Genomic DNA, 18,565 nt, shown 5'->3' on the forward strand with positions numbered 1-18,565 from the left:
CCCCCTCTGCCTCCCTCCCCTCCCCCCTCTTCCTCTACCTCTGGTGCTACTTCTTCCGCTTCCTTCTCCTGCTTTGTTTTTTCACTAACACTGCTCTAATTTCCACACCTTGTGACTTGTGTTTTTTTGTTTTTTCTTCTCTCCAGGATATGAGTGGTATCTTGAAATGGTGAGTATGGGTTACCACAAGCAGCGTTTTTGTGTAATAAGGATGAGTTAGTAGCTGTCCTGATTAATTTTACAGACAGGAGCCTCAAAGTCTGGCTGACCACATTCATTTTAAGCAATAACTTTTCTTTTGCAAGGCTTTCCCCCATAACAATCTGTTATCTCTGATGTGAATCATACCTAGAGTTCAGGCTTTCTTTTTCCCCCTAGAAGAACCATCTGTTATCTCTATGGGGCATGGTGGGGGCGTGGAACCCAGGCTTCGGACTACTCACAAACTGACAGGCTGTCTGCGGAGTCCTACATCACAGCCAGGATGTTCAGCCTTGCTCTCAATTTCCTTGAGAACTCATATGTCCTCACGGCACCCTCAATGCTGTGGCAATGTCGTTCCAATGCTTTTCACCCAAATTTATATTATTTCCATGAGATTTCTAAAGAGATGAAAGTTACCCCATATTAAGAAGAGGCAGCAGTGACTTCAAGAAGTGTAGATCCTCCCAGTGTCACAGGGAACATTTCACAGAGGCTTCGGATTCACAGCCAGGGCTTTCCTTTAGGCTCCTCCGGTATGAAGCACATCAGTGATGTGGAAGGAGATAAACGCCATTGTGTTAGCAACACAACAACATGACAGATGTAAAGGTTAAACTATTTCTCCATCCCTAGGAGTCAGATCTGGACACTGAAGAAGCCAAAAGCAGTTTCTAAGAAACTGAAGATGGTATTCCAAGCTCCCGATCTGAGTGGCATGCTACAAAAGTTTAGAGGTGAGGAGAGCAGCAGACAATGCCTATGGTAAAGATAGCAGGGAAGCCAGGGAGGGGCGTTCTGTGAGGAGGACGATGCAGCTGTGTCCGAGGGAGCACCCTAAAGTGTTCCGGTTTACCAGAGAGGACCTTTAAACCTTTTAAACCTCTCATATACCTCTTCTTATACCACCCTTTCTAACCTCTAGAGAGAACAAAGTACTACCTCTTTCAAATTTTTGCTTCTAATAAAAGTCTCCAAATCTTTTATCATTTCAGAGCTAGGAGCTGTCCGGGCCTACTGGGGTAAGAAGTTGCAGATGTTCAGATCTCTGTGTTTTGATCACCTTTCACAAGTGTGTGGTTTGATGCGGCCTCATCACCTCTGTCTCCTGTGTCACCTCATGTACATAATGTATTCCTCTTGGGCTTCGTGTGATGATGTATGCTTACAGTCACAGCAGTAGGGAGATGAGGCAGGTGAATTGCATGCATTGCATGAATTGCATGGGACACTTAGCAAGATCCTGTACTAAACAACAATTATGCAACATTTTTGTATTGTTTTTATCATCTCACACAATCAATATTATTTTCTTCTAACCTCTCCACTGTTAGCTTTTCACAATGTTTCACAAACAAGCTACCTCCATATTTGCCACCTAATCTTTTTCTTTCTTTTTTTTCCCCTCTTACAGACGACTTCACATTTAATCCAGAAAACCTAAATTTGAATCTTATACTTTCAGAAGACCACAGACAAGTGACATCTGTGTCCATTTGGCCTTTTAAGTGTTGTAATAACGGTATCTTGGGCTCCAAGTGTTTCTCCTCAGGAAAACATTACTGGGAAGTGGATGTGTCTGAGAAAAATGCCTGGACCCTGGGAGTTTACACTAGAAAACGAACTTTAAGGTTTGATGTTAGACAACGCAAAAGTCAGCCAAATGGTTACCACAGATACAAACCACAGAATGGTTACTGGGTTATAGGGTTACAGCATGGATCAAAGTATAGTATTTTTGAGGATTCTTCCAACTGTGACCCTACAGTTCTGAACCCCTTTGTGGCCATCCCTCTCCATCGGGTTGGGGTTTTCCTTGACTGTGAAGAGGGCATAGTGTCCTTCTTCAATGTCACCAACCATGGGTCACTCATTTACAAGTTCTCCCAATGCTGCTTTTCCCAACCTGCCTTTCCATACTTCAATCCTTGGGACTGCCCAGCCCCCATGACCCTGTGTCCTTTGAACTCCTGAGTTGTCTCATTCTCATCCATTTCTGGTCTTACTTCTTGCCTTGATGCTCACCTTCTGGATGTAATTGTGCTGTTCAGGCATCTCTTCCCATGGTCTACCTTCTGTCATACTTGGATGTGGTATATCTGGCATCATTTAGAAGAGATGCTTACCATTTACTCTAGCTCATATTCTCAAAAAAGCCTAAAGCTAGGATAATATCCGTGCCCTCTGACTTCCATATTTCCCTTTGTCTTAAAGAAAGGTGACAAAGTCTATTAGCCACTACTCATCCTTGTTGTTTAAGACAATCCATAAGAACTGACTCCTGACCACAACTAATGAATTTTTAACACTATGTCACTCTCAGGATACCTCATGTTCAACAAGAAGTCAAGGAATAGAAAGTATGAATAGCAACACATAACCTAGAGTTGAGGTTATGCCTAGTATACAAATTCAAATGCTGCCTCTTACAAACTAATCAATTCTGAGGTTCTTAAACTGAAAATTGAAGTGCATTTGACTTATGATTGTTGTATGAAACTAGATATGTGTAAATATAAAATACCCATTTAACTGTTGTACATAATAATATATGGGCCTATAGCCCATTGTACTCAGTGGAATATTTTGTGGAATATTTGGAGTACTATAAATACCTGTTGTCTTTAAATGCTAGTTTGTCTTCCTTGCCAGTTTGGTTTTATATGCATAATCTCATGTGGAGTATGTCTGATTTTTTTTTTTTAAAAAAGGGTTGGTCTTCACTCTTGTTCTAAATTACTACAATTCACTTGCAGCTAATTTTTTTAAAAAAGATTTCTTTATTTTGTGTATGAGTACAGTGTAGCTATTTTTTAGACAAACTAGAAGAGAAGAGGGCATCAGACCCCACTAGAGATGGTTGTGAGCCACCATGTGGTTTCTGGGAATTGAACTCAGGGCCTTTGGAAGAGCAGTCAGTGCTCTTAACCACTGAGCCATCTCTCTAGCCCCTGCAGCTAAAAATTTAATCTGTTCATTTGGATTGTTAATAGCCAAATTCTGTTTGGGGGTAATAAATGGAAAGTCAAGTTATTGGAGAAATCAAGTAATAATAGTGTCATGCTGAAGCATTCATTACAAAAACAAAAACAAGAAAACAACCAAAAACCCCACGCTTCCCCCTTTATCGGGTACTTTTGTCATTGCTAAGACAAGGCACGTGATAAAAGCACCATCTGGGTGTGTCTGAAGCTGTTCCCTCCCACTGTGCTTTGGGTTTATTCTGCATGTTTAAGGAACAAGGATGCTTAGGCACAGAGTGCTCCGCACTCACAGACCCAGGTGGTCTGGCTGAACCGATGCTGCTACCTTCCATGTAGTTAAGGTCATGTCACCATGTGCTTCAATGGTAGTCTGCTGCATGAGATGGAGGATTTATTTTCCCGACAACCACACCACACTGTGCTGGAGAGGACAAATGTCTCTTCCCTTTGGTGTCCTTATGAACAAGAGTTCATACAGTACTAAAATGGCCAGGGTTGCACTGCAGAGTTAGTGTTAAAGAATGGAAGAGAGAAAAAAAAAAGACAAATGTTACTGAAGAAATGCAAGCTCTGACCAGACGGTCTGAAACAAAATAAGAGGACAGCCACCAACCAGCTCAGAAAGCAATGGACTACCAACCACACCCAGGTTATGTCTGAATCTCAGAAAGAACTCAACATACACCCAAATAGGCAGCCTGGATGGTTGAAAGCAGATTGTCCTTCAGACTCCATGTTCAGGGGCCAAAACCATAAACAAAAACGCAGCAAGGGTCTTCAGTGGGGTATGTCTTACTCCTTGAGAATATTTTTTGAGAAGCCCACACCCCTCAGGGGTGTCTTCTCAGGGCCTCCCCCCAACCCCTACCCTCTTGTATAAACCTGCATTAAAACTGCATTGAACTGTAGCTCTTGTGAAAATAAAGTAAAAGCAAGAGCTGAAACACCTGTAGGCTACCGGAAGACTGGAGGTAAATCTCAGTGAGAAGGATGAAGGTGACCATGTGAGCACAGCATTGGCCACACTATCAGTGAGCAGTGCCATGGTGTGTGTGATTCTGTGTGCAATACACATTGACATTTATTTGTAACAGAGGAAATGGATTCCCATGGAACACAATTATGGAAGCAATATTGAAAGAAAAGGTTGGACAGCTATGAAGTTAAGAGCATTTATTTTTAGTAAACAAAAGCATTTACACATTGTGAAAACAACCAAAAACCGGCAGTTCTGCAATCTAGTCATTCCATTTCTTAAAACATAATGCAGTAGTTTTGAAGTAAACCAATATATATTCTTTATTATGTTAAACAGCATCTTACTCTGTATATAAGGGTGGTTTCAAATACAGAGCAATCTTCCTACCACAACTTCCCAGATGCAGGATGGCAGGTATGAGCTCCCATGCAAGGTTCTGATGCACGATCTTAATGATCATTTAATTTAGTCACAGTGATAAGGTCTCCCAAATAAATAAGACACCATACTGGACTGCCAGTCACATGCCTGAAACAATGTAAATCCTTAGTAATAACTTTTATTTATGTTTTACAATACACCAAAAGATAAATGTACTATTGCCATTATTACTAAAAATAATATGAATCACCTTATTCATATTCATTTGGGGTCCTTATTGTGACTAAAGTAAGTGATCACTAAGAATACACACACACCTCCATAAAAATGCTGGAATTGTCAGGTCATTAAAATAGTTATCTAGGGTCTAGTAATAAGACTTCAGGAAAGCTAACCCTTGTTTTTTTTTTCCCATGGTTTCATGGGACACTATAACACAGCATGTATCTCACAGTAATTAACAGAATAAACGCTGATATAATTCACTGGATGCTCTATCCTTACCGAGTTTCTTTTCATGAAAAAAATTATATTTGTACATTTTGTGTTTGTGTACATGTCTGGGCCTCTACATGCTGCAACATACGTGTGGAAGTTACGTGCAGGGAATTGAACTCAAGTGCCCAGGCTTGTTGACAAGCACTATTCCCCACTGGTGCATTTCTCATACTGGCTTGAGGCGGAGTACGAAAATAAGCACATCCGTTAAGTGTGCTAGTCATGCTGCACTGCTGACACATTTGGAACCATGACTGGAGCTCAGATACACTGGACACAGTGCCTACTTTCTTTCTTTTTTTCATTCCCCCTCCCTCCTCTCTAACATGATTTAGACTATCAATGCTCTTTCAAAATATGGAATGCTTCATAAATTCACGTCACACATGAGCAGGGGCCATATTAACATTCCCTGATCATTCTACTTTGGGCACACATGATGCCTGAGTGAGAACACAGTGTGCCTCATTGTGATGCTTCTTCAATTTTTGATGAAGATGCATCCTGGTAAAACTGGCTTACAGCTAAGGGTACATTTCTTAACCACAGATCCCTACATATAATTTTCAGAATGAATAGACAAGTTGTCGAAGAACTTTCTTTAATCTTTCCTTGATGAGCAGGATGAAGTTATCGCGACCTGACAGAGCTGAGGTAAGGGGCTCAGTGGTGGAGCACCTCCTCACCATGCACAAGGCTTTGGCTTCCATCTCTGGCGTGAAGAATAAGAGAAGAACTTTGCAGCAGTGTTATCTTACATAGTGAGCACTCAGGCATTTGTCCTTGACTAAATGGGAAGTGATTTACTATTTTCACCTAAAACAAACAAACAAACAAAAAAACCAAAAAAAAAAAAAAAAACCCACCACCAACAAAACAAAACTGAAAGAAGCTAAGAAGAATCTGACCCAGAGAAATGAATATATCCTGTTTACCAATGAAAGACATTCACACAGAAAGACTTGAGACAGGAGAGACAGAGAGAGAGAGAGAGACAGAGAGAGAGACAGAGAGAGAGAGAGACAGAGAGAGAGACAGAGAGAGAGACAGAGAGAGAGACAGAGAAAAAATGGTACTGATGAACTCAGGCATATGACATACATATCAGAGCCAGAGACCCTGCACATAAACAGGCAAATGTTAAGAGTCTGGCCAGCATATTGTCATTGGCTCTGAACTTCCCGTGGGATTAAAATATGGAAAAACTCTATCAGGAAAGGAAGCTGTACAGAATCTGTAGATAAGAGTTCCATTGTTGGAAATATTGTAAAACGAAAGAGTACCAGCTGCATAGTCAAGGAAAACACCAATACGACAGGGCGGGACCATCAGAGACAGGGTCAAGACCCTGGGCTTGTCTGTGAAAGGACACTCCTCAAAAGCACTATACACTGACTTTCCCCAAAGCCCTATAACCCAGAAGCCATATTTTGGTTGATAATGTGAATCATTCCTAATCCCCCTACGAAATAAATGGTCTCTTTCAGCATTTGAACGAAATATTGGATTGAAGAGGTAGCTTCCATCACTTAACCCCAGAACCCAAGCACCTTTTCCAGACACATCTACTTCCCAGTAATGTTTTCCTGATTGGATAGCTGGGTGTCCCAGGACACCTTCATGAGAGTTTTCACACCCATGTTCAAGATTTCTTGCTTGATGGTCTTCATATCGTATTTGTCTTTTGTCGGCAGTAATGGCAATGTTTGGATTGTTGTTTTGAACCAGCGTCACTTGAACTGCACAAAACAGGACTGCATGTCATGAGAAGGACAGGAAACAGCCTTATCTGTGATGTTATTAATAGAAAACTAAGAAGGAAGCATACAGGCACTGGAGAGAACTTTGTGCAGAAGTCACAGGAGAGGCAGAATATTGCAGGAGCATTACATACTTTGGGAGAAGCAACATGAGGCCTAACAGAAACATAAGCTCTGCAAGACAGTGAGAAGTGGGTAACTTACGACACTGTAATTTTTTCTTACCCCAGTAGCGTTGGGCCTCTGTGACCTCTGAAATGGGGTAAAAATTTACAATATTAAGTGTATGCAAAGGCACTGTAAAAAAGGCACTTTTCTTCTGTGGATCAGGGAAAGAGTTGGAAACCCTAGCAGGGTCCTTTAAAGATGAACAGTTATTTCCCATCTGAGATGGTCAAATCACCAGTAGTTGGTGGCTACTCTTCCATGTCCATATCTAGAAACCACTAGAATCCTGCACCCAACTCACGCATCATAGTTCTCCTCACCTTGAAGCACTTGCAGCATGCCTTGCAGATTCGGGGCTCGGAACACTCTTCTTTGTTCCCTGGGGATGGTTTTGGGCTTCTTCATCAAAAAAGTATGACTCCTAGGGATAAAAAGCAATTGACCTGCAATTCCTCCCAGTGACCCTTAACTACCACCGACTTCCTCTCCTTTCCAGCCACAGATGACCTGGAGCTCTTTCGAGGAAGCTGAAGAGGTAGAGAGATGGCAGATCACATCATGAATACAATCATGTCTCCTGCAAATTACTTTCAGTGAAGTGGTAGGAAGGCCTTATATTCTTAAAGCCATGGTTCTTGCCTTCTAAAATTAAATAGTTATTTTTCCCCCACTCTGACTGCTTGAGCTCACAAGAGATGATGAAGTAATAAATCTTGAAACAAACCAAAACTAATGCCTGAAAAAAGTGTGTGGAAAATATTCCCATGAATGTTAAGTGTGAGAAATATATCTTTAAAAGTCTGATGTCTTCAAAACATTTAGCCAATATGGAGACTCACAAATAACATCTAATTTTTCAGGTTCTCTTGAAGAAATTCCAAACAGTTGGAAAAGATGAGACAACAAATTAAGACTAATATAATCACAATGTCTCAGGAAAATCTTGGTTGCCAGCTGGGTGTGCCCTCTGGACATAAGGATACCCTCTACCCACACTCCCATTGAGTATGGGAAAGAAAAGGATAGTTGATCAAACCTGCATCAAAAAGCATTATGTGCAGAGAGTCAAGGCAATTTTTGTAAATCTAAATACAACAACAGAGAAAAATTGAATGTCTTCTAGTCTCAGAATAAAATAGTGTGAACATATAGAAATTTTCCCAATGGACAATTCTGTGTATATTGCAGACATACAAGACACATCCTATCTACCCAAACCAAGGACCTGTTAAATCTAGATCCACAGCCACATGCAGGCACACAGGGTGAACTACAATGGAGTTAAGAGTACCCTAATTTTTAAATCCCTAACCCAACTACTGAGCTAAACTCTTCAATTCCCCACAACCCATCTCTCTACCATAGAATCTAATCTATTCTCAATAGTTGTAATATTGCTTTTTGATCAGAAACTCAGCACTTCATCTAAATTGCCCCAACCTGGGAGAAATTATGTTCAACTTGAAAACTAAATCATTCTTACCACATATAAAGACTGGCAGCCATACATACCGTTTTATGATGTTCTCCACACCCTAGATAGAAGCAGAGAAAACAGGAATTAAGACTTCTCATTAAGATGGGGGAGGGGTAGGTGAGAATCCTCACAACTGAAATTCTGTGAAAGAAAAGTCATGATAATACACAAGGAGCTATTTCCTTCAAGGGATAGTCTGTAAATGAGTTTATTGAGCCTGCAACAATGACATCTAATTGAGGGGCAGACAAAGTGACAAATCAGAGAAAGATTTGTTAGAATGAGTCAGAAATGAGATATGCCCAATTCTCATGAGAGCAGACAGGAAAGGGAGGCTCTTTAAGAGCAGTGCAGGAAAAAAGTCAGTTGGAAGTCAGTGCAGTGAGTGTGGCTCTTACATATGCCTCACTTCAGTTTTGCTTTTGTCTGTGACTTCTTTAGTTAGGCTTTGGGATGGCTGACTTTCTACACAGTCTACTTAAACACATTCTTTACAAGACTTTTCACACATATCTCATGGGCTTTCCTTCTTAGTCCTACATTTTTCTCTCTCTCTCTCATTATTATGTCTCCTTTTAAAACTTCTGTGATGGTTTGTATATGCTTGGCCCAGGAAGTGGCACTTTTAGGAGGCATGGTCTTGTTGGAATAGGGGTGGCTTTGTAGGTCTGTCACTGTGGACATGGACTTTAAGACCTTTGGTCTAGCTGCCTGGAAGCCAGTCTTCTCCTAGCAGCCTTCAGATGAAAATGTAGAGCTCTCAGTTCCTCCTGCACCATACCTGCTTGGATGTTGCCATGCTCCTCCCTTGATGATAATGGATTGAGCCTCTGAACTTATAAGACAGCCCCAATTAAATGTCCTTATAAGAATGTACTGTTCACAACAGTAAAACCCTAAGACAACTTCTTAAATTTCACTTTCATATTTCTTTTATAGCTAATTTTATTTAATGTGTGTTTTGCCTGCATGAATGATCCATGTACCACATGTGTGTCTGTGCCCAAAGAAGTCAGAGGGTGTTATATCTCATGGAACTAGAGATGGCTGTGAACCACTGTGTGTTTTGCGAACTGAACCCAGGTGTCCTTAATGGCCGCTCCATCACTCTAGACTTACTATTTTACTTCCTTTTCTTTTTTAAAGATTTATTTATTTTATGTATATGAATTCTCTATCAGCATGTACACCTGCATGTTAGATGAAACATCAGAACCCAGTATAATTGCATGAGAGCCACCATGTGGTTATTGGGAATTGAACTCTGGTCCTCTGGAAGAGCAGACTGTGTTCTTAACAAGTGAGCCATCCTTCAAGTCCACTATTTTACCTCTTAGTTGTGTAATGAGAGGGTGTTGGATTTCCTAAAACTGGAGTTACTTTGAGTTGCAATGTGGGTACTGGGAATTGAACCCAGGCCTTCTAGAAGAGCAGCCAATGCTCTTAGTTACTGAGCTACTGCAGATGAAGAAAGTCTTAGATTATCCTATGATGTACAACATAAACATCTCTTAGTTAGAAGTTCCTTTGTTTGGCAGTGACTAACTGGAATTAGTAAAAGGTACTTGAATCACTCAGAGCTCTGTAGAGAGCTGGTGTCATAAATGCCCATGGATCCAATAGATCTCCTCCAAACTTTAACTTTTGTGCTGTTCTTTACAAATTAATAAAAACCAAATTCCACTCCTTGTTATTTGTGCATGCAGTGATCCCTCCAGCCTCTGAAACTGATTCAGGAAAGAGTTCAGGAAGAGCTCACTGTAAACACCAGGAAGATCACAGCAGCAGAGAGGAAGGTCAATGGCTTCCATGCCTTCTGACTCTCAGACCCCGGGAACTCCTGCAGCCTTACCTGCAGCATTTCTATGTCTGAGCACTGTAACTGATGTTGCACATCTGAGATGAAGTCTCCTAGCAACTTGCTCTGCTGAGCATGCTGATTTTCAGATTCTGCCAGGTTGTTGATAATGTTTTCCTTCTCTTGCATCAGCTTCTGCAATTCATTCTTCTCCTCAGAGTCCATGATATCCCTCATTCGTTTAAACTCTGACTGAACATTTTCCACATCTTTCTGTATTTGATTCTTCAGAGATAAGAAAAGGGAGAACTATTAAGGTTGTCAAAACTTGTTGTGTGTGAATTGTTGTTTTTGCATTTGTTTGGTTTTGTTTTTTCAAGACGGTTTTTCTGTGTAGCCCTGCCTGTCCTGGAACTCACTCTGTAGATCCACCTGCATCTGCCTCCAGAGTGCTGAGATTAAAAGCATGCTCCATCATCTCCCAGCCTTGTATGGGAATGGAGATAGAGAAAAGGAAGGAACTCTTAGGGAATCTTGTATAGCCTTTTAGTGTCTGTTAATGACATTCCAATACACAGACCTCTGGTCAGTTTTCCTAAGACCACCTAAGCCAAAATGGAACACCCAGCTATGATCAGCTTTCATACAACTGTCTAAGACAGTTGTTTCTGCCTGTAATATTCCTCATTCTACTTCTAAAAAAGACTTTACTGTTGGAAAGATAGTTCAGAAGTTAAGAGCACTGGCTACTCTTCTGGAGGTCCAAAGTCCAATTCCCAGCACCGACATGGTAACTCACAGCAACCTGTAACTCTAGTTCTAAGGGATCTATTGTCCTCTTCTGACTTCCATGGGAACCAGACACACATATGCTGGCTAAGACTTAAATATTTAAAATAAAAATAAATATTTAAAATATTTTTAATATTCTCTTCCTCTCTCCTCCTCTCTCTTTCTTTCTCTCTGTTTGTTTTGCCTGTTTGTGTCATGTGTGTCAGGAGAGGATACTGGGACCTCCAGAACTAGAATTATGGATAGTTATGTTCTACCATATGGATGTAGGGAACCAAATTCGAGTCCTCTGCAAGAGCAGGAGGTACTCTTAACTACTGAGTCATCTTTCTACCCCTCCCTTTGTTTCTTTCTTATCTATCTATCTATCTATCTATCTATCTATCTATCTATCTATCTATCTATCTATCCATCCATCCATCTATCCTTCCTTCCTTCCTTCCTTCCTTCCTTCCTTCCTTCCTTCCTTCCTTCCTTCCTTCCTTCTGATCTAACTACCTACTCACCTACCTACCTACCTACCTACCTACCTACCTACCTACCTATCTAGACCAGGTTTTACCTTGTAGCCATAGTTGACCTAGTACTTGCTATGTACACAAGACCGATCTTTACCTTACAGATATCTGTTTCTGCCTCCCAACTGCTGGGATTAAAGGCATATGCCATCATACACAGCATCACATTCTACTTTTAACTCCCTGGCAGAATTTAAACACTGATTACGTATCCATGATCCACCCATTCCCATGTATCTTCTTCTGTAGAGTCACACTTTCAGAAGGCACCATAGAAATGAGACCCAGGGCCCAGTATCCATTCTGACCAAGAATCCTCCATGGTGCCAGCTCCTCACAGAGCCCAGCTCAGGTGTGATGCACTGACTGTATCTCCAGCCAGGGGAACCAGTAGGGAGGGGTATCAAGGCCTCTTGGCCTCATCCACTTCCAGGAAGTACAGACCCCAGGAGCTTCTTGCTCAGGTCCCTCTTGGGCATCAGGCTGACTCCCTTAGGAAGGGTCCCCACTTGCCTCCCAGTAAGTTCTTTCCTTCTGAAGGTCATCTTTCCAGTTCTCAAATTCTTTCTTATCTGCCATCAGCTTTTGCAGAACTACCTGCAGCTGCTCCTATAAGAAAGGAATTGTAGCAGAGTCAAGCTGTGTGCTTAGGAGGATGGTTGTTCTATCCAAAGGCCAAGACCTTCTGGAAAGATAGAAAGCCAAGGTTTGCTACCTTTCTTTAAAAGATTGTGATATGAATTATTTATATAACATTTATATACACACATAGTTTAAATCTATTATGAAGAAGTAGATAAGAAACTTTTGAAAAGAAGGCAAACAGGGACAAAATCAATTTGGTCTAAGCAGTTTACAGAAACCCAGGGAATGGCAACTAGAATGTAGGAGTAGGAAGAAAATAATAAGGAATAAGATCACCATCTACTCAGAAAAGGATCTCCCATCTTTCAAAAAAGGTGGTCTCAAGCCATGCCAGGTATGTAGATATCAGAGAATAATTTGCAACTTGCAGCAATCAGTTCTCTCCTTCAGTGGTCTGGTTTCTGAGTTCAGACTCAGGCCATTATGCTTGGCAATAAGCCCTTAAGGCATCTCTCCCAACCCGCATCTTATTTACTTTGACATAAAATCTCAACAGTGTACAACAAACTGTAAAAACATGTGCTCTTGTTCTAGAGTTTGTCGCCCCTGGTAGATTCTCTTAGGATTAAGCTCAATGGATAGTCCCATTCTTTCAGGCCTTAGATGGTAACAGGATGGAATGAAATCCCAGGTCTGGATTCCATGATGATCAAGTAACTGAATGATCACAGGAAGTAGAGATTTTTCACCTGGTACTGTTTGCTGCTGTTTCCCACCCTCCAACCCCCCTCCTTACCTTGTACTCCTGGGCCACCTCTTCAACGAGAACTGTTTTGTGACCACGGTGCTCCTGAGATCGCTCACAAAGCCAGCAAATGGCCATCATGTCCTTCTTACAGAAGAGCTGGAGTTTCTCTCCATGCCTTGCACACTTAAACTCCTTCTGCTCCTCTTCTGGGTTAGGCTTGACCTCTTTGAGCCTCTCTACTATGTTGGCCACATATCGATTAGGCCTCAGATTCCTAAACAGGTAACTAACTCGGCACACAGGGCAAATGAACTCTTCCTTATTGCATTGGATGGATTCATAGTTCAGTGTGATGCAGGCTTGGCAGAAGCTGTGACCACAATCTGCACTCACGGGTTCCACCATCAGGTCCAGACAGATAGGACAGGTCACCTCCTCCTTTATATTCATTATGAATTGTGAAGCCATAGTTGCTGTGATCCTGTGTCTGACTGTCCTGACTCCTCGCACTTCTGCTCAGGTGCCTATGTGATTGGGATGATGAAAGTGGGGCAAGTAAGAAATGGAGCATCACTCCATTTTCTGGCTTCTTCTCCACCTCCATCAGACTCCTCAACCATACAGGTAAGCTTCCCTTCCCCCACCCATCTTCCGTGTTCTCTTGAGCCTTCTGGGCCAAGCCAAGCTTCCCTAAGCAGCCTGCTAGCCCAGGGAGATCTCCATTCTCCTGCCCCCTCTTAGCCCATCTATATTGGACCTGATACTCCTGAACTATACAGAACTGCAGGTCCGGAACCATATGACCCAAGTATATTCACCAAAGGCATGCCACACCAGGACCATTGGGGTTGATTCCCGCTTCCAATACCTACTACAACAAGAACACCCAGGGACTAAAACCATCCAGATGGCTAAGGCCCTCGAAAGAACATAATCAATAAGAGTTAGGGCAATATGATACCTCCAAAGCACAGCTACCCACTACAGCAGACCTTGGATATCCTAACACAACTGAAACAGAAGAAAATAACTCTAAATTCAATCTTATAAAGATAATAGAATCCTTTAAAGAGGAAATGGATAAATCCCTTAAAGAAATACAGGAACATACAATCAGATAGATTTTTTTGTTTTTTGTTTGTTTGTTTGTTTTTGTTTTTTATTTCGTTTTGTTTTGTTTTGTTTTGAGACAGGGTTTCTCTGTGTAGCCATGGTTGTACTGGAACTCACTATGTAGACCAGACTGGCCTCAAACTCAGAAATCCNCCTGCCTCTGCCTCCCAAGTGCTGGTATGAAAGGCATGCACCACCATTGTCTGGCCAGATAGAGGTCTTTAAAAACAAAACAAATAAATCTCTTAAATACATACAGGAAAATACAATTAAAACAGGTGAAGGAAATAAATACAACCGTGCAAGACCTGAAAGTGGAAATGGAAGCAATAAAGAAAATAAAAACTGAGGAAATCCTAAAGATTGAAAAATTGGGAAAGAGAACAGTAACAACAGATGTAACCATCACCAACAGAATATAAGAGATGGAAGAAAGTCAGATGTAGAAGGTACAAGAGAAAAAATTGATACATCAGTCAAAGAAAATGTCAAAGCTGAAATATTTCTTACATAAAACATCCAGGAAATCTTGGAAACCATGAAAAGACCTAACCTAAGAATAATAGCAATACAGTCCCAGCTCCAAGGCCCAGAAAATAATCGCAACAAAATCATAGAAGAAAACTTTCCAAACCTAAAGAAAGAGATGCCTATAAACATACAAGAATCTTATAGAACACCAACTAGATTGGACCAGAAAACAAAATCCTCCTGGCACATAATAAAGCACAAAATCCTCAGAACAAAGAATATTAAAAGCGACAGGAGCATGATGTTTACTGAGAGGCTCCACCCAGTAGCTGACTCAGATAGGTACAGACACCCACAGCCAAACAGTGGATGGAACTTGGGGACTCTTATGGAAGAATAGGAGGAAGGAATACCAGCCCTGAAGAGGATAGGAACTCCACAGGAAGACCAACTAACCTGGATCCTTGGGCTGAGTCTGAACCACCAACCAAAGAATATACACTGGCTGGGACCTAGGCCTCCTCGCTTATATGTAGCAGATGTGCAGCTTGACCTTCATGTGGGTCCTGAACAACTGGAACAGGGGCTGTCCCAAAAGCTGTTGTTCTACTCACTGGACTGCCTTGTCTGACCCAGTGGGAGAGCAAGTGTGGTGGCAAGTGGGTGTCTATGGCACACATGTGCCATGCACTGAAAGGCAGGTCTGTGGGTGGCCTAGTGGTCCATAGGTCTTTGTCTTCCTTCTCTACCTCTCCATTGAGTGGTGGTAGGTGGGACTCTGTATGTCTATGGCCCGCCTGTGCTTTAGGGAGAATAGGTCTATGCACTTGTGGCAAGGGGGAGCACAAGTCTATGTCTTCCTCCTCTTACGCTGCACTGCCTGGATTTGATTTGATTATTTTCTAAAACCACTTTCGTCACCAAGCCAGGTATCAAGCTATGATGAACAAATAAATGACTGCCATCTGTTCTGCCCTTGACTGAGAGACTTATATAAGAACCAACACCACCAACAAGGTGTCTCTTTGCCCACTGCCAGGGGTGGTGGTGGGGACTACTCTACATTCAGTGAGCTGTATGGATGTTGTCTTTGGCAATGGGGCCTGCAATGTCTCTTTGTGGAAAACAGCCCTCTGTCCTAACATCAGCCTGGGCTTTTTAGGGAATCTCCCAGGACCCTGCTGGCCAACAACTCAACTGAATGAAATCCAGTCCACCAGGTGAAGCCTTGCCTGACTACAAAAGATGGCCAGTTCAGACTCTGTATCCTCTATTACTGAGTCCTCACTAGGGTCATCCTCATAGATTCCAGGAAGTTTCCACATCACCCGCAAATGCCCTCTAATTCAACTGACTTTCCCTGCACTCTCTTCCTCCATCCCTTTCTCCTAACCTGATACGTCCTACTTCTATCCCTACCAGCCCCCTGTCCACCAGCAAATAGTATTTTATTTCCCCTTCCCAGGGATATACATGCTTACCCCCTAGAGCTCTTCTCTGTATCTAATCTTTCTGGGTCTCTGGATTATAGTTCAATTATCATTTACTTAACAGGCAATATCCACATATAAGTGAATACACACTGTATTTGTCTTTCTAGGTCTGTGTTACTTCACCCAGGATGATTTTTTTTTCCTAACTGCATCAATCTGCCTGCAAATTTCATGATCCCATTTTTAAAACACCCAAGTAATACTGGATTGTATAAATGTGCCACACTTTCTTTAATTGTTCTTTCATTGAGTGACATCTAGGTTGTTTCCAGTTTCTGGTTATTATGAATAAAGCTGCACTATGCATAGTTGAGCAAATGTCCTTGTGGTATGGTGGAGCTTCCTTTGGGTACATGTCCAAGAGCTGGGCCTTGAGGTAGATCAATTCCCAATTTTGTGAGGAACAGTCATAGTGATTTCCATAGTGGTTGTATAGTTTAAACCCCCACCATCAACGAGGGGAATTTTTCTCTTGCTCGATATCTTCACCAATATGAGCTGTCACTTTTGTTATTGATCTTAACCATTCTGACAGGTATAAGATGGAACCTCTAATTTGCATTTTCCTGATTGCTAAGAATGTTGAACATTTCTCTGTTTCTCAGCTATTTGAGATTTTTCTATTGAGAATTCTCTGTTTAGATCTGTGCCCCTTTTTAATTGGATTATTTGGGGTTTTGATATCAATTTCTTGAGTTCTTTATTAAACCTCTATCAGATGTGGTGTCAGTAAAATCTTTTCCCATGTTTTGTCCAATTGGTGGTACCCCCTGCCTAACAGAAAATTTTTAGTTTCACGAGGGAGGTCCTGTTTATTAAATTGTTGATTTTAGTGCCCACACTATCCATGTTCTATTTAGAAATTTATCTCCATTGTCAATATATTCAAAGCTAGTCCCCATTTTCTCTTCTTTCAGGTTAGGTATAACTAGTTTTATGTTGAGGATTATATTGGATCCATTTATTAGGTGTTCATAGGTATGTGAATATATGTCTGGGTCTTCAATTCAGTTCCATTGATTAATGTATTTCTTTTTTAATTTCTATAGCTCTATAATACAACTTGAAATCAGAGATGGTGATACTTCCAGCAGTTCTTTTGTTGTTTAGGATTGTTTTAGCTATTTTGGGTCTTTTTTTATTTTTCCCCCATATAAAGTTGAAAATTGTCCTTTCAAAGTCTGTAAAGAATTGCATTGGCATTTTGATGAGGACTGAGTTGAATCTGTAGATTGTTTTTGGTAGGATGACAACTTTTACTAGTTCATCCTACAAATCCCTGAGCATGGAAGATCTTTCCATCTTGTGATACCTTCTTCAGTTTCTTCAAAGACTTGAAGTTTTTATCATACAAGTCTTTCACTTTCTTGGTTAGAATTATCCCAAGATATTTATATTATTTGAGGCTATTATGAAGGGTTTTGTTTCTCTGATTTCCTTTTCAGTTCATTTGTCATTTATATAGAGCTCGTTTTCATTCCTTTATCTATGATAGTACTCTGCCCTGCCCTGCTGCAGAGTCAGAGCCATACATAGCTACTATATTCCTTCTCCTTGGACCTGAATTGCTATGGTGTGTATGTGTGTGAGGGTCTCAGGTCATGTTTTGAGGTCATCTCCATCTATTAGAAGTTTGGTGGTGAGGAACTCACGAAGTAGTTTCCAAATACCACAGTGGTTCATTTCACGTGCTCCTGACACCACAGATCCACTGAGAACATACCACTGGCCTCATTCTTTGGGGGAAAGGTAAACTATCAAGCCCCCCAAAATCAATACTACTGATGAAAATCAGAGATGGTGATGACCTGCATGGCTGCTGACACTGCCATAAATGCCTGCACATCAGGCCACAGACACATTCAGACTTGGTAAGTGCTTAGTCCTGCTCACATAACTGTACGAAGACTCTACTGCTGTACCTAGCTAGAATCAGAGCCATCATACCTAATTAAGTGCCACCCTTATATGGAATATATAACTCCTTCCACATAGAATCTAACTTGAAAAGTTTAGAGGAGACAGTTGTTCCATAATTATGCAAGCATTAACACAGGGACACACACACACACACACACACACACACCCCAAAATGCAAGAAACATCAATTTATCAAAAGACTATTATCATACTCTAGTAACTCACTCCAAAAGAATAGAAATCATTGGTTGTATTCCAAAATAAGAATTAATGAGAAAAAAAAACAGAAAAAATCAATAATGCAATGGGAAAGAACACTGAAATTCTGGAGCTTAATAGCTCAAATGAGTGGAACTGACCCTGCAATAGAGAGATGCAATCAACAGGAGACATGATGAAGCAAAAAGTCTATCAACTTGAAGTCAGCTTACTTAAAAGTATCACAAAAAACCAACCAACCAAACAGCAGTAACAACAACAAAAACAAACAGTGAGACAAAAACAAATACCCTAAAATACCCAACGAACAAACAAACATGGAATCCACTTGTGTTGACCAGCTACTCCTGGGCCTGGGGCTTGCTTTAGAGGGTCATTGATATACCCAGCGACACACCATTGGAGAAACCTGATTTTTAAATTTTAAGAGATAAGGCATCAAATTGGGTGAGTACTAAGT

At 41.1% G+C, this 18,565-nt stretch overlaps 2 protein-coding genes across 6 annotated transcripts in view; one reads left to right on the plus strand and one right to left on the minus strand.

The window, feature by feature from the left end:
* Window positions 1-2,961, plus strand: part of LOC110320469 (tripartite motif-containing protein 34A) — a 10,287-nt gene extending 7,326 nt beyond the window's left edge. For both annotated transcript variants that reach the window (XM_021196514.2, XM_021196522.1), the window contains exons 5-8: window positions 147-169; window positions 838-938; window positions 1,197-1,223; window positions 1,616-2,961. In XM_021196514.2, coding sequence (XP_021052173.1) covers window positions 147-169; window positions 838-938; window positions 1,197-1,223; window positions 1,616-2,175 — 711 coding nt within the window. In that variant the 3' untranslated portion in view covers window positions 2,176-2,961. The remainder of the gene's footprint in view (window positions 1-146; window positions 170-837; window positions 939-1,196; window positions 1,224-1,615) is intronic.
* Window positions 1-18,565, minus strand: part of Trim5 (tripartite motif containing 5) — a 29,274-nt gene that overhangs the window by 7,635 nt on the left and 3,074 nt on the right. For 2 of the 4 annotated variants that reach the window (XM_029540879.1, XM_021196470.2), the window contains exons 2-8: window positions 12,938-13,413; window positions 12,070-12,165; window positions 10,301-10,531; window positions 8,484-8,506; window positions 7,292-7,392; window positions 7,029-7,055; window positions 4,334-6,782 (exon numbers count right to left, since the gene is read on the minus strand). In XM_029540879.1, coding sequence (XP_029396739.1) covers window positions 6,184-6,782; window positions 7,029-7,055; window positions 7,292-7,392; window positions 8,484-8,506; window positions 10,301-10,531; window positions 12,070-12,165; window positions 12,938-13,357 — 1,497 coding nt within the window. In that variant the 5' untranslated portion in view covers window positions 13,358-13,413 and the 3' untranslated portion in view covers window positions 4,334-6,183. Of the gene's footprint in view, window positions 1-4,333; window positions 6,783-7,028; window positions 7,056-7,291; window positions 7,393-8,483; window positions 8,507-10,300; window positions 10,532-12,069; window positions 12,166-12,937; window positions 13,414-18,565 lie in introns of those variants that run through there. The other 2 variants (XM_021196478.2, XM_021196485.2) reach the window with 2 other exon arrangements.

This window comes from Mus pahari, chromosome 1 (assembly GCF_900095145.1).
Source record: "Mus pahari chromosome 1, PAHARI_EIJ_v1.1, whole genome shotgun sequence".
In the NCBI taxonomy this organism is placed as follows: Eukaryota; Metazoa; Chordata; class Mammalia; order Rodentia; family Muridae; genus Mus; species Mus pahari.